Source organism: Ammospiza nelsoni, chromosome 20, assembly GCF_027579445.1.
Source record: "Ammospiza nelsoni isolate bAmmNel1 chromosome 20, bAmmNel1.pri, whole genome shotgun sequence".
NCBI lineage: Eukaryota > Metazoa > Chordata > Aves > Passeriformes > Passerellidae > Ammospiza > Ammospiza nelsoni.
In genome coordinates, this window is record NC_080652.1 from 6,420,354 (window position 1) to 6,444,319 (window position 23,966).

At 43.7% G+C, this 23,966-nt stretch overlaps 2 protein-coding genes across 5 annotated transcripts; both read left to right on the forward strand.

The window, feature by feature from the left end:
* Positions 1–186: 186 nt before the first annotated feature.
* Positions 187–4,795, forward strand: PTGES2 (prostaglandin E synthase 2). The gene is made up of 7 exons (XM_059486473.1): positions 187–415; positions 1,360–1,554; positions 1,657–1,712; positions 2,317–2,469; positions 3,007–3,207; positions 3,518–3,635; positions 4,027–4,795. The coding sequence occupies exons 1-7, from the start codon at positions 203–205 to the stop codon at positions 4,153–4,155; spliced, it is 1,065 nt and encodes a 354-aa protein (XP_059342456.1). The 5' UTR covers positions 187–202; the 3' UTR covers positions 4,156–4,795.
* Positions 4,796–6,912: 2,117 nt separating this feature from the next.
* Positions 6,913–23,875, forward strand: ODF2 (outer dense fiber of sperm tails 2). Of its 4 annotated transcripts, none has more exons than XM_059486259.1 (21): positions 6,913–7,070; positions 7,763–7,841; positions 8,506–8,674; positions 9,840–9,956; positions 10,585–10,761; positions 11,931–12,097; positions 13,122–13,251; positions 13,540–13,671; positions 14,459–14,533; positions 15,178–15,249; positions 15,816–15,932; positions 16,800–16,985; positions 17,271–17,380; positions 18,073–18,208; positions 18,806–18,916; positions 19,095–19,199; positions 19,747–19,905; positions 20,764–20,864; positions 21,398–21,560; positions 21,886–22,011; positions 22,750–23,875. In XM_059486259.1, the coding sequence occupies exons 3-21, from the start codon at positions 8,567–8,569 to the stop codon at positions 22,924–22,926; spliced, it is 2,469 nt and encodes an 822-aa protein (XP_059342242.1). In that variant the 5' UTR covers positions 6,913–7,070; positions 7,763–7,841; positions 8,506–8,566; the 3' UTR covers positions 22,927–23,875. The 4 variants fall into 4 exon arrangements, with proteins under 4 accessions (XP_059342242.1, XP_059342243.1, XP_059342241.1 ...); XM_059486258.1 differs by lacking the exon at positions 6,913–7,070 and adding an exon at positions 7,295–7,518; XM_059486260.1 differs by lacking the exons at positions 6,913–7,070; positions 8,506–8,674 and adding an exon at positions 7,251–7,359.
* The last annotated feature ends 91 nt before the right edge of the window (positions 23,876–23,966 follow it).

Below are 23,966 nucleotides of genomic sequence, written 5' to 3' on the forward strand. Positions count from 1 at the left end.
AGTTTAGGCTCTGGTGTGTTCTCAAATTTGATAATTAAAGGGCACCTGGTCCGCCCCTTGTTGGGTGTCCCGTGCGGGGGGCGCCCTCAGCGGGGTGCGGTGCTGCCATGCCCGAACCCCGAGCCCCGAGCCGCGGCCGTGCCGGGGCGGTGCCGCCGTGCCCGGGGCGGAGCGGCCGCTCTCCGCCCGCCCTCAGCCGAAGATGGCGGGTGCCGGCCGCGTCTGGCGGCTCGGAGCGCTGCTGTTGCCGCCAGCCTGGCGGCTGCGGGCCCCGGGACGAGCTTTCGGCGCCGCGGCGGGACGGGGAGGCAGCAGCGGCGGCCGCCTGGTGCTGGGCGCTGCGTTCGCTCTGGGCGGCACCGCCGGGCTGTGCCTGGCGGCGCGGCAGCGCCTGCGGGAGCACTCGGCCGCTGAGGTAACGCCGGCTCCCCCTGATCCCCGCCGTGCCCTCCCCGAGGCCTGCGGGGACCCTGCTGCGGCGGCAGCGAGCTCCCGGGGACAGCGGCTCCCTGCGGGCCGAGCGACTCCTTCTGCCCCGCTCTGAGTGAGGGAAGAGCTGAGAACGGTCTGGCAGGCCCCTGGCAGGGCATTCCTTGAGTAGCCGTAAGGAAAGGCTGTCAGTGAGGGCTTCCTTGGGGGTGTGGAGCCTTTTCTGTTGTTGCTTTTTCGCAGCACCCGCGCAGGGTTGTGTAACCCAGTAAATTGTAAATGAGAAACAAAGCGGGGTGGCTGCATTTGTTCTTTAATGTGTGCGGAATGATTGGCACGGCCTGTCGGGCTGCTGAGGTGCAGCAGCTTTGCCAAACATCCCGTAGCTGATGTCACGGTGGCCCTGGGCTTTCCCTGCCTTGTCCCAGCTGTGCCCAGGTTGGTTAATCCTAGGAATGTGAATTTGGGCAGACACGTGCCTAAAATCAAATGCAAACTCTGCTCTCCCCATCTTGTGGCCTCAACAGAGGCTGTTGTGGGGGAAGGATTGTCTTGTAAAGGCTTTATTTTTGTTTATTTGAATATTACTGCAAATGGTTGTGTTTTTCTATAAAATTCTGTTTTACAGAATAGAAACCATAAAGGGGTAAACTGTCTGGATTTAACTTTTTCTTTTTTTTTTCCTGGCTGTGAGTAGGAATTTCCAGCACATTAAATAGACTTGTAGAGAAACAGGTTATTGGTCCCAATGGATGGTGAATATTTTAATATTTAACGCCATTTAAAGAAAGCATCTGATAGCCAAGATATGCTCATGATCAGATGTTGACACTGAATGTCAGAACATTTAGGACAGAAATAAGGGTGGAAGGACGGTAGTGTTTATGTTTTTATTAGAAAATGGAATCTTCTGTTCTCTTTCTGCTCCAGCTGCCTGCAGGGAGCCTGCAGCTCACTCTCTACCAGTATAAAACGTGTCCTTTCTGCAGCAAAGTCCGAGCTTTTCTTGATTATCATGGACTGCCCTATGAAATTGTGGAAGTGAACCCAATCATGAGGAAAGAGATCAAATTCTCTTCCTACAGAAAGGTGCCCATCCTGCTAGCCAATGCTGGGAGCCCTCTGGTAAGTCTCCCTGACTTGGAGCCTTGGGGAAAAGATTTTGAAGAATTTCTTTTTCAATTTAACCAGTTTCTTTTAAATGGTTGCTTTAATCCTGTTTTTCAGCAATTGAACGACTCCTCGGTGATAATCAGTGCAATAAAGACCTATCTTGTTTCCAGGTAAGAAAACAGGGTGATGAGAGAAGTGTTGAATGTGGAAAGCCCAGGTTAAGTAGAGTTTTAGAAGAGTGCTGTAAGTCTCTTGCTGACCTCAGGCTTTGAAGCTCTGGGTGACCTGAGCCTGGTTGTGATATTATGGGTGATGCCTATATATGTTGTGATGTGTTTGTGATGTAAAGCAAAGCTTGTACCTTTCAGAAGTACTTTCTCATCTGTGAGATTCTGTTTGCACAAAACCTACTTAAACATGGACTAGTGTTAATCCTGAAACTGAGCTTACAGTTAGCCAGTTATAACATCTAGAATGAAATGGCATTGTTGTGCCTATGGCCTGTCCTTTAGGACTACTTGAGAATGGTAGGAAGTTTTATGCCTGCAGAAATTTCTGCTCCACCACAGACAAAGGTATGTGCACTAATAATAGTTATTTGCAAGTAGCTGTTCCAGTCTCTCTCTTTTTTTTTTTTTTTCAAATAGAATCTGGAACATGGTGCACTTACTTTTAGAGTAATACATTTTATAGCGTGTGTCTTTGAATCTGGCCTTTGCTCTTGCTCCTTTTTTGCAGGAGCCAGATCAGTGCTAACTGTGTTTCTGTTCACAGGAGGAATAGCTTAGAAGAAATCGTGTCCTTTTATCCGCCTGTTAAAACAGTGACTGAAAAAGGCAAGGAGGTGGTTGAGTATGAGAATAAATACTGGCTCATGCTGGATGAGAAGGAGACCAAAAGAGTCTATCCTGTCAAAGAAGTGAGAGTGTAAGTGCTCTTCAGTTTCTGGGCTCTCCAACTAGGGTTACAGCCTCCTCCATATGTACTCAGGGTTGATGTAGATGTAAAATCCCGCTAGGGCTGACTAGTCTTGTCACACTCCTGTTAGTATTTCAAGCCTCATTGGTTGGTTTGCTGTGTTTGTTAGATAATTCAAAACAAAGCTGTTAGACAGCCTGGTTACCACCACCATGGTCACACAGGCCTTCAGCTGCCTCCAGTTTCCTTCTTGGCCTTTCCTTTGTGCCACAGAGGAATGCTATTGAGGGAAAATTTCCATTCCTGCTTATTTCTCATATTGGGCAGAGAACCTAATGCTCTAGCTTAGTCTTACATTCAGTTGGAGATTGGAGGAGCCTTGCCAAAAATAACGCTGCTGAGTGCATTTTAGAGAGGCCATCAGAGTACCTGGGTACGAGTGTTTGACCTTGGAAGGATCTCTGGCTAAGGCAAATGTGATCCTGCCTCCTGTAGCCCTTCTATATGTACCTCGTTCACTGAAAACATTATTTTGATTCCTTGCAGGGAAGAAATGAAATGGAGAAAGTGGGCAGATGATTGGCTTGTTCACCTCATCTCCCCCAATGTTTACCGCACCCCCAAAGAGGCCTTGGCATCTTTTGATTACATTGTCCGTGAGGGGAAGTTTGGCACCTTGGAAGGTCTCTTTGCCAAATACGTGGGGGCTGTTGCCATGTTCTTCGTTAGCAAGAGGCTGAAGAAAAGGTTGGTATCACTAAGCACAAGGTACACAAGAGGAGAAATAGCTTCTCCTTAGCTGTGAACCCCAGCTGTCAAAGGGCAGAACCTCTAGAGTTTTAAACTGAACCATTTAATCTTGTATGAGTAACAACTGTACTTCTGTAACTGGAGGTACTGCACCCCTCTACTCATCCACTATTTAATTACTGACTGCCCCTTCACTCTGAAATACTGCCCTTACTTGCAAACCAAGACCAGCCCATAAGGTGAGAGGTGATAGAAGGTTAAAGAAAGAAAAACTTTTGTGTTCAAACTGGTTCTTCTCTTTATGCAGACACCAGCTTCGAGATGATGTCCGAGAAGATTTGTATCAAGCAGTTAACGAGTGGGTGAAAGCTGTTGGCAAAAATCGACTGTTCATGGGTGGGAACCAGCCAAACCTCGCTGACCTGGTAAGGGCTTCATCCCTGTGGTTATTGTCAGGTGGATCACAAATTATCCTGCTGCTCATCTCTGTTAATACAGAGATGGTTAATGGTTAATATAATACAGGCAGGGAAGTTGAGCTACGTGAGATACTGTCCTTTGTGCAGTAATACAGTTCCCATGTGGTGGGGACTTCCCCATAAGTGCACATAGATCCTGATCCTTACTATTTCCTCATGGAAAAACATGCATATTCTTAATTACCTGTCTGCCATTCACTCCTCCTTGCTAATCAGAAGAATGGATCAGATGGCAGGACAGGGGAAGAGCCATACTGGCTAGGCTATTGAGACAGTTGTACCCTAAGCTATTCTCCACTGCTTTCTCAGTGTTGTTCTGACCTCTCTGCTCTCACAGGCAGTGTACGGGGTACTCCGGGTCATGGAAGGGCTGGAAGCCTTTGATGACATGATGGCTCACACCAATATTCAGCCTTGGTACCAGCGCATGGAAGAAGTAATTGAAAAAACTGGAGTTGCAATCTGATGCCAGCTGCAGCTGCCTCCCTGAAGTACTTGCATGGTGAAAACTTCAGAAGAAATGGCTTTTATTTTTAGAGTTGACTGATCACACCTAATGGATTGACATGTGGGCACAGAGACCACCCCGTTCAGAACATCAAGTTGCTGTGAGAGAAGGGTCCAGCTGGGTGTTTGTAGAAGGATGGGGACAGGTAAAAGAAAGAGATTTTGGATGCTGCTGGAAAGGAGACGCTTTGAACTGAAGAATGCAATGAAAAGGCTTCTTTCAGATAAGAGACACCCTCAGAGCAGGTTACTGTAAAAGCAAGATGCTCTTGGCTGGTGTTATGGCTGTGTCAGATGTGGTAGGCCTGACCAGCTTTTTCCTCAGGCTATCTTCTGCTACTCATCCATGTCACCTAAAGTGTTTTCCTAACTAAGACACTGGATACTGGTTTTTAAGTGACAATATTTCCTGCAATAGCATCTTGTAAACCTAGTGTTAAGGGAACTGGAGGAATCTGCAGTGCTGGAGAAGGCACCCTTCCTCTGACAGCAGCAAGGCTGCACTCAGCAAGGCATCTGCTTTCACTCTTCCATGTAAACGGTTCTCTCAGGATTTGATTCTGTACGGTCTGCAAGGATAAAGGCTGGCTTTATTCTGTCCTCTTTGTGAGATCTGAGTTCTTACCGTACCCTTTACACCCAAAGAGCATGGCCTACACTGAAATCACAAATGCAGAGCAGTTATTGGAAAGGCTTGTCTTGCATGAGGTTTCTCTGGAATATCCCTGAAGATCAGTTTGTTCTTGTTTTAGGAAAAGAAGGATTAAGAGCCATCTGCATGGCCAGGAGATCTCTAGATGTTTCTGTCATGCAAGAGTAACAAAGGATTTGCTGATGTGGCAGATTAGGAGCTGTACCTGCAGCTAAGTTATCTGAGCTGTGCTAGGTAGAGTCATAGAATGGTGCGGGTTGGAAGGGACCTTAAAAACCATCTTGTTCCAACCCCTGCCATGGGCAGGGACACCTTCCATTAGACCAGGTTGCTCCAAGCCCTGTCCAACCTGACCTTGAATACTTCTAGGAATGGGGCAGCCACAGCTTCTCTGGGCAAGCTGTGCCAGTGTTCCCCATCCTCACAGGAGGGATGTTTTTTGTAACATCCTAGGTAACCCTGCTCTCTGTTAGTGGGAAGCCACTACCCCTTGTCAAAGTCCCTCTCTAACTGCAGAAACCGTACTTGTCATAGACAAGGCAGGTTCAAATGTGAGTGATCCTCTAAACAGCCCAAGTATCCTTAATTATCACCTTGATCAAGTTCTGTTTCCCTAAAGAACAGGCAGGTTTCAGGGAATCTGATTTGTTGTGATATTTCAGGTGCAGCTGAAGTTGGTCTGTAAATACAACTGCTTGTCCAGTGTGTGTTCAGGGAAGAGTACCTTAATTGGTTATAACAATGGTGGTGATAGAGGTTTGGGTTTTTTCTGAATGGAGGACTAGTTCCAAATTCAGTTATGATCTGACATTGAAGGGAGAAGGAAAATGTTTACAGTACAAATGGCTGTGTGGCTGCTGTGACTTGTATTTCTTTAAACTGCTCTATACTGAAACTTGTGTCCATAGTTTCAACAGGCAATGTTCTTTTAAAGAATTTTATTGAGCATGCATAAACAGGAGGTTGAAGAAACTCTTGATGATAATTTCAGCATCCACCTCAACCTGAGAGGGAGGAAGAGATTTTCATGTTAAATGTGGATCTGAAGCACCAAGGGCTCAGTGATTCCACTTCTCCTTGCTGTGGTACATGAATCAGTCCTCTCAAGATAAATATCCGTAACACTAACATGCCAATAATATTACATTAAATAAAGATTGTTTCAGGATTTTTTATCACCTTTTATGGAGTCTTAGAATGTTAAGGGATTGGAATGGACCTTAAAGATCATCTACTCCCAACCTCCCCTGCCATGGGCAGGGACACCTCCCACTAGACCAGGTTCTCAAGGCCTTATCCAGTCTGGATTTGAGCACTGCCAGGGTTGGGGCATCCACAACCTCCCTGAGCAACTTGTGCCAGTTCTCACCACCCTCACAGGGAAGAATTTCTCCCTAATATCTAGCTTAAATTTCCCCTCTTTCAATTTTCTCCTTGTCCTATTACTACAGTTCCTGATGAGTCCCTCTCTGGCTTTCTTGTAGCCCCCTTCAGATCCTGCAAGGTGCTCTGAGGTTTCCACACGACCTTTCTGTTTTCCAGGCTGAGCAGCCCCAACTCTCTCAGCCTGTCTTTATAGGGAGGGTGCTCTAATCCCCTTATCAACTTCGTGGTCTCCTCCAACATTTCCATGTCCTTGTATTGGGGACGGCCAGAACTGCACAAAGTTCTGCTTAACAGGAAAAGTGGCTGTGTACACAATTCTGGCGTCACCTTTAAGACTGTAAAACTCATCTCAAAGGCAACGCCAAGAAAACTGACTTATGAATCCACTTATTTCATGCTCTTTTCAGCCCTGCCCATTTCTGTGGGGACGAGCAGCCCCTACTGAGGGTGCCGCAGCCGTGAGGGAGCTGCGGCCGGTGGGGCCGGGCCGCCCGAGGCCGCTCGTGCCGGCCGCATGGCGCTGCGGGCGGTTACCGGGGGCGGTTACCACCGCTCAGGGCCGTTCGAATCGCCCAATGGTGGAGCCGCGGGGGGGACGCCGGCGACGGCGGCCGGGACCCTGCGGCCGCTCCTCCTGTGCCTGGTGCCTGCGAGGTGCCCACAACTCAGTCCACAGCCGCCCCTGCACCTCTCACCGCACTGATGGGGAACTGAAGTGGCTGCGGACCCCGCGCCCAGCTGCCTGGTGAGAGCGCCGAGCCCGCGGAGGGCAGGGCGGAGCGGGGGGCCTCGCCCTGTGGAGCGTCCCCTCAACGTGTGGGCGTTCCCTTGCCTCGGTGGGTGTCTCCTCAGCATTTGTGTATCCCCTCACTGTGTGAGTGTCCGCGCCCCGGGAATTATTCCTTCTTCCCTGCCTTTCGGGCTCCTTCCTGCTGGCAGGCCAGCGGCAGCCGTCGGCCCCGGATAACGGCGCGGGCGGGCGTTGGGAGCTGCCGGGCCCGGCCAGTGAAGGCCTGCCCTGCTCGGGGCTGCGGGCAGCTCACGGCCCCCGGACCGCGGCTCTGCCAGCCTGGGGTGACCGCAGATTCCATGGAAAACCTGCGGAGATTGCGGGAGGAATGAATGGTTACGTGTGAGCCTTGTTGCTAAGGCGGGCACAGTGACGTTTGGACGTTTGGTTGTCACTCGTGGTGATTCAAAGGCTCTGTCAGTCCCTGCCCTGTTCCTGAAGTGAAGGAAGTGCTGCTGTGTTCTTTCAAAATTGGGGCTAGGATATGAAAGTTTGTAAGTGAATAATGCCATCATGTAATTGTACAAAACATTTCCACTGTTTAAAGCAATTTCCATTGCCAGTATGTTAGGAATTATAGTCTGGTCTTTCCTCATCCAGTGCTTTACAGAGTAAACTAGGGCACACTAACTTTTGTTTTTTGAGTTCATGTACTTGGTATTCTCTTAAATCAAAAGGAAGAGGATGTTAAGAAATTGGCACCTTTTCCTCTAAATAATTTTATTATTTCTGTAACAGGTGTTTCTCGCCTGACACCGAAGATAGTTCCTCTACACCCAAGGCTGTGCGCAGGAAAGCCAAGGGCTTGAAAAAAGCTGTAAGTAACTTTACTTAGGCTGACAATATCCTTTCTGCCAGAATCAGGTTAGTGCTGCTGGTGGCTTTGTGTAAGATTTGCAATTACATTATGCCTTTACATCAACTGAGGCTCCAAGATGATGATCTGAACCTTGTGTCTCTAGGCTTTTCTGTGTTGTGTCAGGTTATGGTTATATGTTTCTCTGGAGATTAAAGAAATGCTGTGATGCAATGGCTTTAAAGGATTTATGCTTAAAAAAGATGCTCAAAGTTAAGCACATATGAAGGAGCATGCAGGTTCAGGGTTCTAGGATGGATTGGTATGATGATTTCGTGATGGTTTTTCTTAACTTTTCAATTAATTCTCCTCCCTGCTTCAAATTTCTCTTTGTAATCAGATCTTGTTGGTTATGGGAACCCTTGATTTGCTCACTTGCTTTAAGACTTTGAACTTCAATGGTTCTTACGGACACCTGCTATTGATCCAGCTGTGTTTGATCTTCAGTAACCAGGTTAAAAGCAGAAAATACTGGAAGCAGAGGAATTGTTTGTGTTAATCCTGGCTTTACAGAAGAATAGAGTGAAGTTCAAAATGGCAGATGCTCCTGATAAAAAGCTCAAATGTTAACCAAGGCTGGCCACTGTTTCTCTCTGAACACTGAAGGAAATGTTGTTGTTTCCAGTTTCCGTATTCACAGGTTTCCCTTCATTGCATTTCCCTTTTCCATTTGTGGGAGAAGAGCCATGAAGAACCGTTGCTCATCTCCCCCTTTGCACGTCCATGTGGATGAAAACACCCCTGTCCATGTCCATATTAAAAAGGGGCAGAAAACCACACCTGCAAAATGCCAGGTAGGAGTGTGTACCTGGTTGGTTGTAAGGGCTGCAGAGAAGGTGAATGGCCCTAGAAGCATCACAAAATCTGCCAGGTCTGTTCTACTGTTGTGCTAGAGCTATGAGACTTCATTTCATATTCAGTGGTGAATTTGCAGTGACACATTTGCTATGTTGATTTGTTGAAAGATGATTTTGGTGTGATACAGAATTGCTTTTCATGTTCATGTGAGAAATGTTGCTTCCAATGTGATATCATTTTATTTCTTGGATGTGTGTGCTGATAATGTTTTCTGTTTGGCTTCATATCTGTTTTTAGGAGGAAAGCTTTGAGGAGAGGTAGTACTTAGGCATTTCAAGTAGCATCTTGATTGCATTAAAATAAATGTACTTAGAAAAAGAATCTTCATTCAGACCGTCTTCTGGCATTAAGGACATTCTCTGTCCACTGAGTTCTGCAGCCAAGAAGAACTCTTCCCAGCCTTATCCACAGGAGGCACAAGGCAAAACTGAAGCTGATGTTCTAGCTATCCCATATCCTCTTTTGTTGCTGGATATTTATGGAAAGTTGTTCTAAAAAGTTGATGGAAGTCGCTATCTCATTCTTCCTTATCTGCAGACATCCTGTTCTAAGTCTTGTATTAATTCTGTGTTTGTTGCTAATGGCAAATTTCATAATGGGATGGAATGACAGTGAAAATAACAAGTCTTATGAATTAATTGCCAGTAGGGAATGTCTACAGCATCTGATTTTTCACTAAGGTTAGAATTATGCAAAAACGCTTTAACTCTCCTTCAGATAGAGCAGCTCAAGTTCAATACAAATAAATGTGCATCTTCTAGTTGACTACAGTAGGGAAAACACTTCCAGGGCTTTCCAAAATCAATCATGGTGTCAAATGATATAGCTGCTTTTTTGTGAGATGAATCTGGGATGGAGAGGGATCTCCCAGGGATCTGTCAGGTCCTACATCCAGCCATCCTGCCAGCTGAATGTGCATTAATCTTTCCTTCTGGCTGGTGTCAGCTTCCTTTGGTGGCTGCTACCTCATCTCACCTGATGCATCATGTGAAGCACTACTGATAGTTCTGTATTAATGATCTTTTGTTTGGTTTTGCAGCACTAAAAATTGCAAATGGTTCTTTAAGGCTCTGTAATTTGTTTTACTTTCTCTTCCTTTAGCAAAAGCACAAACAGAAATCTAAAGGGGACGGGGTGCGAGCCGTTCGGGTGAAAACTAAAGCCCCTTGGATACCCCCAGGCAAAACAAGCACTCGTGATACCATCTTGAAGTGGGAGGTACACCTGGTTTTGCTCTTTAAAACAAACTTTGAGGTTTAACCAAGGTTGAAGAGAGCAGTTGTGTAGTGAGAGAGTTGGGCAGATCTGAGAGAAGGCTACTGTCCCCTACCATCTATTTGAAGTGTCTTCTGGAAATCTTTTTCAATGTAAATCTTTTCCAATCTTTTTTAATGTAGAAAAACTGAGAATTCATAAACAGCCTGTGGCCATGCCTTTCTGTCTCTAGAAGCCAGACACAATTATTTTTTGTGATTTTACTGGTGCACTTCAAGATCTCATCTGGAGGCTCAGTGAGGGACTGCTGGTCTCAGTGTCTTCCAAAGCACAGAGTGTTTGTGTAGCATTGCATCATTTTTTCTTTCTCATGGGTTGATAGTTTTGCCTGTTGTATTCCTGGCATTTCCTAGATGAGGATTTGAGCTTTGATTAGATTTTCTTCTTTTTCATTGTACTCTTTCTGCATTCTTGACCTTTCCCAGATGGAAAGAGAAGAGCTGTTTGTAAACAATATTTTTTTTCTTTCCTAGCCTTGCTGCAGTGATGTGACCCAGTCTCTGTTTTTTGGCAGTGTCAGAATACTATTTATAATGTTATACTAAAAAAAATTATCCCCTTTATTCCCTAGAAAGAATCAGGTGGTCATCTAGGAGCTCTGCCTACCACTGAGTGTGACAGGATGCAGTCCGTAATGCGCCTCAGTGACCTCTCCACAGACGACGATGATCCCGCCTGCTGCAAAATTAACAAATATGAAAAGAAGATAGACAGCCTAATGAATATGGTGGGAACACTGAAAAAAGAGGTGAGGAGACAGTGGAAAGACCTGCTGACTCGGGCTTTGTAACTGATCCTTTGACAAGAGGAGGCTGGAGGCAGGTCTTGGTGCAATGGAAGGCTGCCCAGGCTGTTGGTAGCTTGCTTGAAAATAAATTGAATTGTTTAGAATAGCTGAACTATCCTAGTGAGAATTCACTAAGCCACATTATGAAACATTTAAAAATATTATAAAATTAATAAGATATTGGTGTGCTTTAGGTTCCAAGTAATCTCTCCTGCCCAAGCCCAAAATCTGAAAACTGATGACTACAGAAAGTGAAGAATACAATGCATTGATGTTTTATTGTCAAAAAAATCCCCTTATTCAATGAAATTGTTTCTTCAGTGAAATTGAATAACAGAATGCATTGATGTTTTATTGTAAAAAAAATTCCTTTATTCAATGAGATTGTTTCTTCTGATTCAGTTTTAAAAATGTGCAGCCCAGTGATGTTGTGTTTTCCAGATAAATAGGCTCTTATGTACTTGACACCACTTAAAAATACGTGGGAGATGTTCCCAACTCTCATAAGATGCATCATGATGGGCGTAAACTGCATTCTTAAGATTGAGTTAACACTCAGAGTGGCAAATTCTGTATTATTATTTTACTCAAAGCTACATGGGCATCAAATCAGTGAACAAGAATAGGATTTGAGGATAGGAATTCTTACATCAAGCATTTTCCATTTTATTTATGCTATGAAATTTAATGGAATTACTTGCATGATTATAAAACAAAAATCAACTTTAGAACCACAGAATCATTAAGAATCACAGAATGAACTAGGTTGGAAAGACCTCTGAGATCATCAAGTCCAACCTATGACCTTAACACCTCCTCATCAACTAAAGCATGGCACTGAGTGCCATGTCCAGGCTTTTTTAAAACTTATCCAGGGATGGTGACTCCACCACCTCCTTGGGCAGCCCTTTCCAATACCTGACAGCCCTTCCTGTGAAGAATATCCCCTGACACAGCTTGAGGCCGTTTCCTCATGTCCTGTCACTTGTCACCTGGGAGGAGATAGATACTTAATTTTTTTTTATAGTTTCAATAAGTTAATTGACTATGAGTGGTTCACTGATTTGGGATGTGGATTCTGTGTAACGCTTCCAAAGCCCCTGGTTTAAGTTTTATTCCAATATCTTCAGGTCAAGATGCAGCAAATGGAGGAACAGGAGGAAATCACAAAGCGTCTCCTGGAGGAACAGAAGGAAGAACTGAATGAGATGACACAGGAGCTGGTAGAAACAGAGAATGAGAACTCGCGGCTCCGGCGCAACATTGAGCGTATAAAGGAGGAGAAGGACCTGACTGTGTAAGAAAGCTTCACTTCTCACTGTTCTGAACTTGTGGTATCCACAGGCACCTCCCTTCTTTACTGCTGACATGATATGAGGTTGTAGCTGCTGCTGAAGAACTGATGCACTTGGATTTTTTGTCACCTTTTAGAAGGGGGTTCCAGGTGGCAATAGCTGCAGGGAAGGGCTCTAGCATGATTTTTGGAATGGGAAAATATCCCTACTTTGAGAGAGACCTGAGAGCAGTTGGCTTGTGTGGAGGGTCAGCCTAGCCCTGCCATTAGTATTTTGAAGATTAAGGGATTCTGCTTGAATTGTGATGATATTGGTAGAACAATAAATGAATACACATGGAGCTGAAAACTAAAAGAGAATTTTTTACCTTTCTAAAAATCATACGGAGCCAGGAGTGACAGCCTCTGAGAGGACTGAACCATAGGCTTTTTTTCTTAGTAATCCTGAAGATCTGCAAGTCTGACATTTTTGCATCTACTTTATATCTAAAGAATTAGTGAAGTTTGTGTCTCCAGGGGGACATTAGTGTTTTAGGAGAGTTAGTTTTAATTTTCCTTAAGATATATCACTTGGAAGTTAATACTTTCCGTTCCTTTCTCAGAAAACTCTAGGAATGTTTCTAAGATTACAAGTGCTGGCTAAAAACGTTGAGCTGCATATCTTGGTGTGCTCTTCTGTTTTTTTGTTTGGCCATTTGGAGTCCTATTTCTGGTGTGGCATAAGTGCCCAGGAAAAGCACAGCATTGTGTTTTGGGTTTAGCAGTGTGCTCACTTTTGTATAAGCCTGATTTGTCCCCTCTAAATGTCATAGCTGTGATCTTAGCAAGCTCCTGGTGCCTGCTTACTGCCTTTTCTCAAAGCAGCTTCCACACTGATAGAGGGTAGATCTTAAGCAGTTTTTGTTTAGAGCTTTTATCCGCTGATTTGAGCTTTTTATTAATTTTAACTCAATCAACTCTATATCAACAGTGGCTGGTAAAGCTGCCAAAGCTTCTTGTTCCTCTGATGGCTGAATTCTCCTTGCAGGCTACAGAAAGAATGCTTGCAGCAGGAGAAGGAATGTTTGATGAGCAAGCTGAGTGAAGCAGAAAGGGATGGAGCTGCAGCTGCCAGACAGATCCATGCCCTGAGAAATACCATTGGGAGACTCAACATTGTAGGCATCCCTTTTTGTTCGTGCCTTTTGTCCTGCTATATGGATGTCTTAAAAAAGTAATGTTATAGTTGCCAATCCAGTAAAATCTAAGGAAAAGTGGAGGAATTTAACCACCCTTAAGGTTCGGTTTTAAAGTGGGGTATTTACTTCCATTTACCTTCTGCAGAGAAGTGAACAATTACATCATTTTGTTTATGTTTTGTGGGTTTCGAGTTTCTGTGTTTTGTTTTTCTCATTCCTTTCTTTATTTTTGTTTCTTCATTTGTTTGTTTAATGTTTTTCCTTCAGGAGAAGCACATGAGCAGCACAGATATAAATGCTCTAACGAGGCAAAAAGAGCTGCTGCTTCAGAAGTTGAGCACCTTTGAGGAAACTAACCGCACACTCCGAGAACTTCTTGCAGAGCATCAGTCTCGGGAGGTGAGAACTGCTGGGTGTGGAACCTGGCTGATTACAGGAGGCTGTGTTGTCTCATGGGCTGGAAGGGAATTTTGAGTTTGTAATCTTTCAATTCTTTATCTCTGCCTAATTCATAGAGTAAAACTAGCTTTTCTGCTCTGAGGATGGTTGAGCCTCTAAGTCTTTGACTGCATTAAAAAGTTCAGGCCCTGTTGTGTTGCCAGCTGTCTCCTCTGGATATGGCTGTATCTGCTGATCCTGCTGGTCTCAAACGCTGCTGTTGCTGGAGTCTGAGGACTTGATATGGCCTCAACTAATGGGAGCCTATGGATATTCAGAACTTTCATTTTGTGGGCTCTGAGGGCAACAGAAGCAATTCTATGCTGCACGTACAGAACCATTCTCTACTGTTAATAAGACCAGTAGAAAAATGAAATTTCTGGTTTTTCTGTAGTTGATATTCCATTTCAGCAAAAGCAGGCTGGTGGTAACAGTTACCTCAGCCATCAGTGAGATTGGATAAAAGGTCTGAATTCTTCCACATGACTTTCCCAGAGTAGTGGGAGAGTTCAGAATGATCTTATATTGCCATCATGCTTTTTATTTTAATCTTTGGCTGGGAAGTGGAAGAGCTTTCTGAGCTGGATACTGATACGTGAAATATTTTGTGAGTGTGATGTTTCTGTGTATCTTCTAAGAATTGCTGCTGCAGCTGGGAAGAAGTAGTTGATTTTCCCAGTTCCATTTAAAGAACCTGTATAAAATTGACTTTTTAGTTAACAATTTTTCTCATGCATTTATTTTGTAGAAAGATGCCCAGAAGGTTATGGATCGACAAGCAATGCTGCTGAAAAGGCTGGCTGACATGGATGCAGAGAATATGGTAAGCAAACCACAATCTCTCATTTCTTTAATGCTACAGCAGAGAGATCTAAAATGACAAGCCCTTCTTTGTCTTATATTACACTGTCAAATCTTACTCTAGTGCCTTTTAGGTCAATAAAATAATTATTTGAGCTTTTGTGGCAATCAGAGTTACTACATTGCTCCTCTGGTTAACAACCTGCATTTAAATATGGGTAGAGTTTCACTGCCTTCGAAATATGGGGACTTAGAATGGGAATAATTCTGTGTATTGGGCTCTGTCACTGAATGAGTTACCTGAATGAGTGCCAGTTTTTTGTTAATTTCCTTCTCTGCAAACTGAGACAAGAGTTCTTGCATTTGCAGAAGCTACAAAACTTGCTGTGAGACATAGGTAAATGCCCTTTTTAGTCTGTGGAGTGTATATGGTCCTGACTGGATATCCTGTGCCCCGTTGCACAAATGTACGTGTATCCCTTTTGCTTCCTGCTTGAGTAGAATGCATCCTGTTTTTGTGGGGAAGAGGATGCTGTTGTTGTGGACAACAGGCCATGCCACAGATCAGGTGGTCTTGACAGGGAGGCAGTTACACCTTTTGCCTTCTACCTGCCATCCTAAATGTGTTTGTTCCTGATATCTGCATGTTTGTTTGTTTTTTTCCAGCAACTTCAAATCAGGCTTCAGGGAAAAGAAAAAGAAGTGGAAACCCTCACACTTCAAATAGTGGCAGAAAAGGTAATTTTGTTTTTCTGTTTTTCCCTCAGTTTTCTACTTTTCAGTTCTGTAAAACCCCAGGCAGTCCAAAAGATGAGGTTGTTTGCAGACTGCTGTTTTGAGATCAGATGACCAGCTTGCTTGTAAAACTAGGCAGATACCAATACTCACACTATTGTGGGTTCCATATTCTGTTAATAAGACACCTCTGACAGGGATGGATAGGTAGAATTCTCTTTGCTTGGACACTGAATTGCCATTCTGTTTAAGGTCCTGTTTGTTCCCAATGGCAAATTCCAATCTGTTCCTTAGTTTAGAAAGTAAAGGGGGAATGCAGTGGAAGAGATCAGCTATGAAGGATATTTTGCTCTAGAATATACCTTTCATGCCAGTCCTTCACATGTGTTGTAAAATAAATGGCTGCTCATTTGTTCCCTTGTTGTTGGACTGAAAAGCTGTGAGAGTCCACCTGGAGGTGGCTGGAGATCATTCAGTGAAGAAATCTGAGCTTACTACTGCATATTACAAAGTGTTCCTTCTATTAGCTTGTTGAGTAAATCACATTTGTCTTGTTCTTGCTTATCTAGGAACAGGCAAAGAAAGCCTTTGAACTTGCCAGATCCCTGGAGTCTGTGAAGGCCCATTTACAAGCCCAGCTGAGGAGCAGAGAAGCTGAGAATGACCGTCTGGTTGCACAGCTGCAGGTATGGCTGCCCTGCTCCCTGGGGATTGTCTCTTCCTTTGCTCCCATGGACTGAATTCACTCACAAGGGGAGGAGCAAAAGCTTCTTACAGAGTCTGGTTGACTGAAATATTGGCTGGTGATGTTTATTGCATAAACACACAGTGTGATTTTCAAATTAAATAAGAAAAGAGAAATCTTTTAACTTTTGAGGCCTGAGGCAAGATCTTAGCCTTAAGGTCTATGTGCATTAATTAGATTTTCTTTTTTTTAAGTTAGTTGCTCCATAATTATTGAAAAGATGGCTTTGGTTTAGTCAAGCATCAAGACAAACTGAAACTATTTAATTTGATTTTTTGGAAAAATGCTGTGCCAGTTTGATCACCCTCATTAATCTGTTCTCCAGTATAAATGAGGAGGAGAAAGTTCCTCTGGTGTATTTTGATTAGACTTTTATATTTAGCATATGTTGGGATGATGTTACAAGGAACATAAACGTGGTAATAGTTTAAAGGAGCTTTAATCTGTTCTAGTAAGAGGTGCATAAAGCAACATTATAATATGCATACATTTCATGAATAAAAAGAATTTTCTCAGGTAGATCAAAAGACTGTTACAGTATTTATATTGGTCAGGAGAGAAATCAGTATTTTAGGAAGCAGTTTATGAAAGAAGAAGACTCCTGGAAGAAAAGGAAGATGTCATGCTGCCATCTCTTTCAGCATTTAGACAGGGTTGTGTAGATGAAACCTGACTGCAAATACCTCCAGACTGAACACTGGGGATTTGTGCCTGGTTCTCATCACCATTTCTAGGAAATTATTTGCTGCTTTGGGTTTGCAGGTGTAATATGTGCATTAATCCATATTGTGGTTTTGTTCCCTTGCAGAATATGGAGATCAGTGAAAATCACACTAAGGGAGAGATGGACTGTCTTCTGGAGCAGCTGCAAGACCTGAGGTGCAAAGCAGAGAGTGATAAAGAGGCCCTGAAGAAAGCAGTCCGTGCACAGAAAGAGCGGGCGGAGCGGAGTGAGGATTATGTGCAGAAACTGACTGCCCAGCTAGCAGAAAAGGTACCTGCTGGAACAGGAGGAGCCTAGTTTGAGGTCATGATTTTAAATTCTTGACTTCTAGTAGCAGCCCTGGGGAGAGTCTTTTCTCTCAACTAATGAAATTTATTTCTGTCTTGATGCCATGGCCCATTTATGCCAAGTTTAGAACAAATCCAGTTTGCTCAGCTGTCGCTGTTTTCACTGCATGTCCTAAGTTAAGGGCATTTCTGTATATTGTCTGCATATCTCACACCAGTGATGATTTTGCCTTACTTTTTTCTCTCTTGTATTTCCCCTGTCTGACAGGAAAGTGCTATTGCTGAGGCCCAGTGCAATCTCGAGGCCTGGAGGAATCGCTGCAGCAAAGCCATGAAGGAGAAGGATGACCTTGAACTGGAAGTTGTTACACTGAACAGGTTAGAGTAAAATCTGTGCAGAGAAAGAAGCCTGAGTGGGGATGAGTTCAAAGTTCAAGGGTAATTTAATTGAAAAATAGCATTGAAATGAATATTTTAATTGGATTGCTTGTAAATAACCAAGCAAAATCAGCACTGGCCAAGGGCTAGAGCAGAGTTTGAAGAGGTGGAGAGAGATATGTGGCTTCTGCTGCTGCCTTGCCACAGCAAAGGCAGACTCTTTAAGCTTTGCTGACTCTTAAAACTGTTCTTTTGCCATTTTGTAATGCTTTGAATTAAGATTATTTTTGTTTTGAGATCTTTTTGAATAACTGTAATGGAAGATATGAAAAGACCTAAGTAGTATAGTTGATGCCAGTTTTGTTGTGAAGGTAAATAAATATGTTGGTATCACTGCAGTACAGGTGTTGCTGCAGGGAAAATTAGGTAGGTATGAGGTGAGAGAGACAAATCTTTATCCTGTTCATCTTTGAGACAATTCATTTGCACTCCAGGGGGACAATTCCAGTGAATTTCCAGGAGGTATAAAAAGATTGAAATAGTCAAATAGTGTTAACAGAGAGGTGTGCATACATGACTGGAGAAGGAAGATGAAAGGATAGGGAAAAGCTATGTTCCTGAAGCTGGTTTTCAAAGGTTAGGAGCCTTACTCTTCTTGTCACTTAAGGATTAATTTTCTTTCTGTGTGGCAGCCGTGTTGCAGACCTGACGGAACAACTGGCAAGGATCCAGGAACAGACACGGGACGAAAACGAAGCTTTGGTGGATAAACTACAGCAACTGACTGGAGAGAACAGTGCTTTGAAGAAAGACAATGAAAAACTGAAGGTCAGTGACTCTAAGGGTTTGAAGATGAAATGCTAGGAGGAAAAGAAGGTGGAATTATAACAACTTGCTTGGCCACTTAGGACAGAGTCAAATTTCACCCATTGTTCCTGTACAGTTTAAACCAGTTCATATAACCTGACTGGGACAGGGCCAGTGTGCTGGGAGCAGACACAGAGAGTGTACATACTGAGGGAGCTGTGTTCCTTCCATGTTTTGGCTACAAGTATCTCCAACTACTGTTTCATCTAGCTGGGATCTTGAATCTTGTCCTTACACCTTCATGCTGCTGACCGGAGAACAAACAGCTGTTGTAGCTTATACAGAGAGAATGGTAATCTCCAGAACAACAACAAAAAAAAATGACTGGCATATTTATTCTGTTGTCCTTTACCATGAGTGATCTTGTGGGTGACCTACATCTTTTTTCCATCCCAAACCTCTGTGCTCTGCTGATGTAAATTTGGCAGTCTATTGAAGTGTGGAAAGTTTTGGCAACTTGCATGGACAAAACTGTATTTTCTTAGTCTAGGCATCATTAGATAGCTCACATGTCAGGTACTTCCAAGCACTCAATGGAAGATGCTTTCTTTTTCTCAGGCTGCTCTGATTTCAATGGAGGACAAACTGAACCAGGCACAGATGGAATTGCAACATCTCCAGAACTCTGTCAGGAGCTACGAAGGGTTGATTGAAACCTACACGGCACAGGTAGGTCTCAGAACCTTCAGCCCTTGCACAAAGGTGTTTTCTCCTTCCTCTGTGGCTTATTCTGTAATGCCTTAGCTATTGCCAGCTGGAGCAGTTTCAATTACTCCAAGGCATTGCAAACATGTGTTGAAAACTATTTATAACAGATGAAGTCTGGGGTCTTTTTTTGAATGTCCAGGCACAGATGGCCAGAAAGGAGGCAGATGAGCTGGCAGCAAGACTGGAGAAGTGTGAAAAAGAGAACGAGACCTTAAGGGATGAAATGAACAGGGAGATTGAAGAGGTAACTATCCCTCTAAAGACATGTTGTAGACATTCAGGGGTCTTAGTGTTCTGAGTCTAGTGAAAAACAGCTGGGAATAGAAAATAAAAGGCTTATCTTGCCTTTTTCTCAGGACTTGTTCAATGGGTTTTGCAGAATGAACATTTAGCAGCTTCTTTCTGACTATATGGCATTGTTCAGAGGTGTATAAATTATTTAGTGTGTCCTTTGCTGCAGAAATAGTGGTTTTGAACAGTGGATTAGATAGGTTACACCATTATCTAATGTGGAACAGCTGACCTCAGAAGCAGAGCTTGTATTTCCAGTAAAATTGAAGCCCACAATCCAAAATACTCCTTCTTACACAATCCATGGGGAATTTCAGATCCTAAGTGAAAGCTTTTTGGAGCAGGAAAAGACCTTAGGCTTTGAACTCCAGCACTGGCCAAATATCCACACAGTGTCATCATGGTTGTGGACTAACAAAGCTTAATTGAAGTTGAGAATTTTTTTAGTCTTGATCCTATGAACATTTGAAAGTTCCTCACCTTCTCTTCCTTAATTACAGACTCGTCAGAAGTTCCAGAGCCAGCTTGCTGAACTGGAGAAGCTGCCTGAGATCCTGAAGTACACTGAGACACAGCTGGCCGAGTGCCATCAGCAGCTGATGTGTTACGAGAAGAAGAACGGGGACCTGTGTGACATGATTTCAGATCTCCGTCAGCTGGTAAGGGACTGGCAGAAAGTACCCGTACCAGTGCAGAGCTCTGCGAAATCAGATTGAGTTCTAATCACGGCAAGGTTCAAACTTCGGCTCTGTTCTCGTCTCTTTTTGAAAAGATTAAACGTGCACTGCAAAATAAAGGTGTGTGCCATGTCTTTGTGCAAGAAATTAGCGGCTTTGCTGGTAGCATTCCTTGACATTTGAAAGGTTTCTCATCCCTTGGGGCAGATGGGACTTGTTAGCAGCCATGGCAGCACTTGCTAATGCCAGCCCTTGTTTCTGTTATCTCATCCTCTTGTCAACTTCCCCTCCTGTAGTTTTCTGGTGATGGTGCTGGCCCAACTATTTTCTCACTCTCATTTCAGGTGCTTTTCCCAGTTTCTGTTTTTTGTTCCCAGAAAGACTGTGTGTAAGTATTGCAGGACAATTTCAAACAGGGATGACATCTACAGCTGTGCCTCACAACAGCACATGATCTCTGTCTGACCACTTTAGTCTGCTTGGTTTGGAATTATAACCCTCCCTGGTGTTTCAGGCTCTGATGCTGTTGTGGGCTGCTGGCATGTTTGTGGCTGCTGTCCTTGTGTGTGTGCTTGGTTTGTAGCTGCTGCTCTACATGCAGGAATTTACAGGCCTGTTTTTTCTTTTGCAGTACAGATGAGTTTTCCTACACCTTCCCAGACTGTAACTGGAAGCATCAGCAAAATGGATCTTTAGTTCTATCCATGGTTCCCTTTCTGAAGCTCTCCAGAAGTTATGAATGGAGCATATTTCCTTCTGAGAGCTGCATATGTTTTAGATGGCTGGACATGTGTGTGTGTAGTGACTGCTCTGTGAAGTAATTAATTCCTATAATTTTAGATTGACCTCCAGGGGGACAAAATGGAGATGACAAGAGAGAGATATCAGTCTGCCCAAGAGGAGAAAAAGCAACTCACCTTGAAGGTGGAGGAGCTGGAAAGGTTAGAAATAGTAGGCTCTCTTGCTTTTTTAACCTTCCATTTCCATTGTTTTTACAGGGGATTGAAACAGCTTCAGTCTTGTTCCAGTTCCCCACATGCCTCCAGGATTCTGTGCATTTGCCTATCCCACAAGGTTCTCTAATCTGTAGCTATCCACTGAGAGTTATATGCTTTTGCAGCAGCACTTGTTGTGAATGTTGTTAGACAGGATGATGGCTTAGAGAGCAAAGAAATGAGCTCATTGTCCAATCTAGCCTGGCAATTCTGAGGTTACTAGATACTACAGTATTTTTACCTATGTTCATGCATTTCTTTTAGTGCCAATGTCTCAGAAAATGCAGGTATATGGGTACTCTGTTGGTCCTTCAATATTGGAAATTTTGATTTGAGGACTGGAGAACATTTCCTGGGTCTCTCACCTTTCAAGCGGGAATAGAATCTATTACCAGAGGAGTCAGGACCTGACAAGAGGCAGAATGAAACACACTCCATTTAAAATGAATAGGTTTCCTTCCCTTATTGTCTTAAACTAGAAAACTAGAATCCACGAGTGCCCAGAACATAGAATTCCTTCAGGTCATAGCAAAACGCGAGGAGTCGATCCACCAGTGTCAGCTGCGGCTGGAGGAGAAGAGCCGTGAGTGCAGCTCCCTGGCACGCCAGCTGGAGATGGCCATTGAGGATGCCAAAAGACAAGTGAGTCATTTTTCATGGTTGTGAATTCACCCAAAGCTACCCAGGCTGTGAAAGGGGAACAGTGAGAATGCTGAAAATATCTTCTCAGCTTATGATCAAACCCAGTAAAATCATCATGTTCAGTGAAATACAAATAATGTGCTGCTGCTATTTGTCAGCACTGTTGAAGAACTGAACTTGGTTTACAACAGAGAAAAGCACAAGACTGAGCTGCTGTTTATGTATGAGAGTGTGTCAGTTAAACTTTAAAGGGGTTGTGGGCAATGGGTAGGGAAAAAACATTCTTCCATAGACATTCCTCTAACAAAGTTGTTGTTCTGTGTAGGTGGAACAAGCTCGAGAACGAGCAGTCTCCAGAGAGAGGGCAGCCCAGTCCAAGGTGTTGGATTTGGAGACCCAGCTGAGCAGGAATAAAACAGAGCTGAACCAGTTGCATCGGAGCAAAGACGATGTGAGTGGCTTGTGGGGGATAGTCCTGCTGTACTGGTGGTGCCCTGGCAACAATTGGATTCCATAAATCATCCTGTGGATGTGCTGCTGAAGGCATGCAGAGCTGTGCCTGAATGTGATGTGCTGTTGTGTGTGTCCATGGATGTGTGACATAGGACTTGTCACTAGTTCAGGATTGCGTAGTAAGTGATAGGCAGGTTGGAGTACGAGGATGTGAGTGAACTGGTGTAAAGTTATGTGTGTGTAAGAAAAGAATCAGACTTTCCTTGTGTTCAAAGTAGATTTGCACCAGGTATTGTGGACAGATTTCAATTTCATTTCACCTGTATCAGAGAGAGTGCAGTCCCCCTTTTAGATGAAAGGATTTCTTCTAGAGGACTGGCAATCTTTTGTCCTGTCCTATTTACCTTGCTTCCTTGCTTTAGTTTTACTTGGAATTGTGTTAGCTGATGGATCAGGTCAAGTTCCTTTTCAGAAAAGGGTGTGTTTCATTCCTGGTAACTACAGCTAACACGTTTTAAAAGCCCAACTGATAAGCCACATTATCTCCTGCTTTTATCAGCTGATTGCTGAATGGAGTTGAGAACGAGCAGAAATTATAAATATCACAGCACCATCTATGGTAATGTCATCTCGAGCTGTGCTAATTCTGGCTCTCCTCAGCACTTTGGGGGAAGAGTTTAACAGGAACAGGGTGAGTGTTGCTGCCTTTCAGCCGGATTTTTGCTCCCCTGTGCAGGCAGAGCGCCGATACGAGAGCCGCCTCCAGGACCTGCGGGATCGGCTGGAGCAGTCGGAGAGCACCAACCGCAGCATGCAGAACTACGTCCAGTTCCTCAAGTCTTCCTACGACAACGTTTTTAGGGAATGTCCTTTACTGGGCTCCTCCCTCAGCCCCACTCGCTCTCTTCTCTGAGAGCAATGCTTTCCTTGCACCTTTTTTAAGCACACAGAAGCTTTGTTTCAAAAGCCATATTGATTTAGAAAACTAAATGGCATTTTAGGGTCACTGCGGGGAGATGTTTTTATTGCAGAGTGACAAAATAAAATTGTGTTGGCATCTGATCAAAATGTGGGGTATCAGACAATATCAGCATTACTGGTTTGGTGCTGGAGGTTGGTGTTACACCATAAACTGAGCCCCAAAACCAGGTGGTTTTACATATAATGGAAAAGATCCTTTTTCTCCTGTTAGGTCATGATGGTTTCAGCTCTTAAAACCTGTCAGAGGATTGTTGAGTGTGTTAATTCTTGTAAGAGCTCTCTTCGTGCCTCACTTCTCATTCAGTTGCACTGTTGGGGAGATCATATGGGGGTTTTTTAAAATATTTTTTTTATACTGTCAGTGTGATGCTGAAAATAACTGAGGTGCCTGGGCTCTACACTCACAAGAGATAGTCTCCTGCATAACCACAGTGTTTGTAACAATTTTATACCAGAAATTATGAGTTTGGCTTGGTTTTTTATACTTGATTCTTATATAATCCCTGATCCTTACCTTTATTTGTGAGAGTGATGCTAATGTTGCTTTACTCCTCTTACCCTGATTTTCTGATCCTGACTATACCCACCCAGGACTGAGCCAAAACAATTAAATTTGAAGGAAATCAGTGTCATTTCATTTGGGATCTTGGTGCAAATGCCATGTGAGTTCTGGGGGTGTGTGAAATCCTGACTTTGCCTTAAGCCAACTAAGGAGCAGCTGGAGATACTCAACTTCATCAAATTCTCCTGCATCTTCTGGAAAATCGGGTCTTTTGTGTTTCAAGTCTCTGAAGTCCGTGTACTCTCCATTTTTCTACTAAATGGCTCTTAGGGGGACAAAAATAAACCTTGTTTTTATTTTTCTCTCTTTTGGTATCCTATTTATATGCTGTGTGATATGGTCACTGGCAGTATTTGCCATGAAAGTTTTCTAAACTAATCAGGTTTTCGAAAGATCTGTAATTGTGCGTG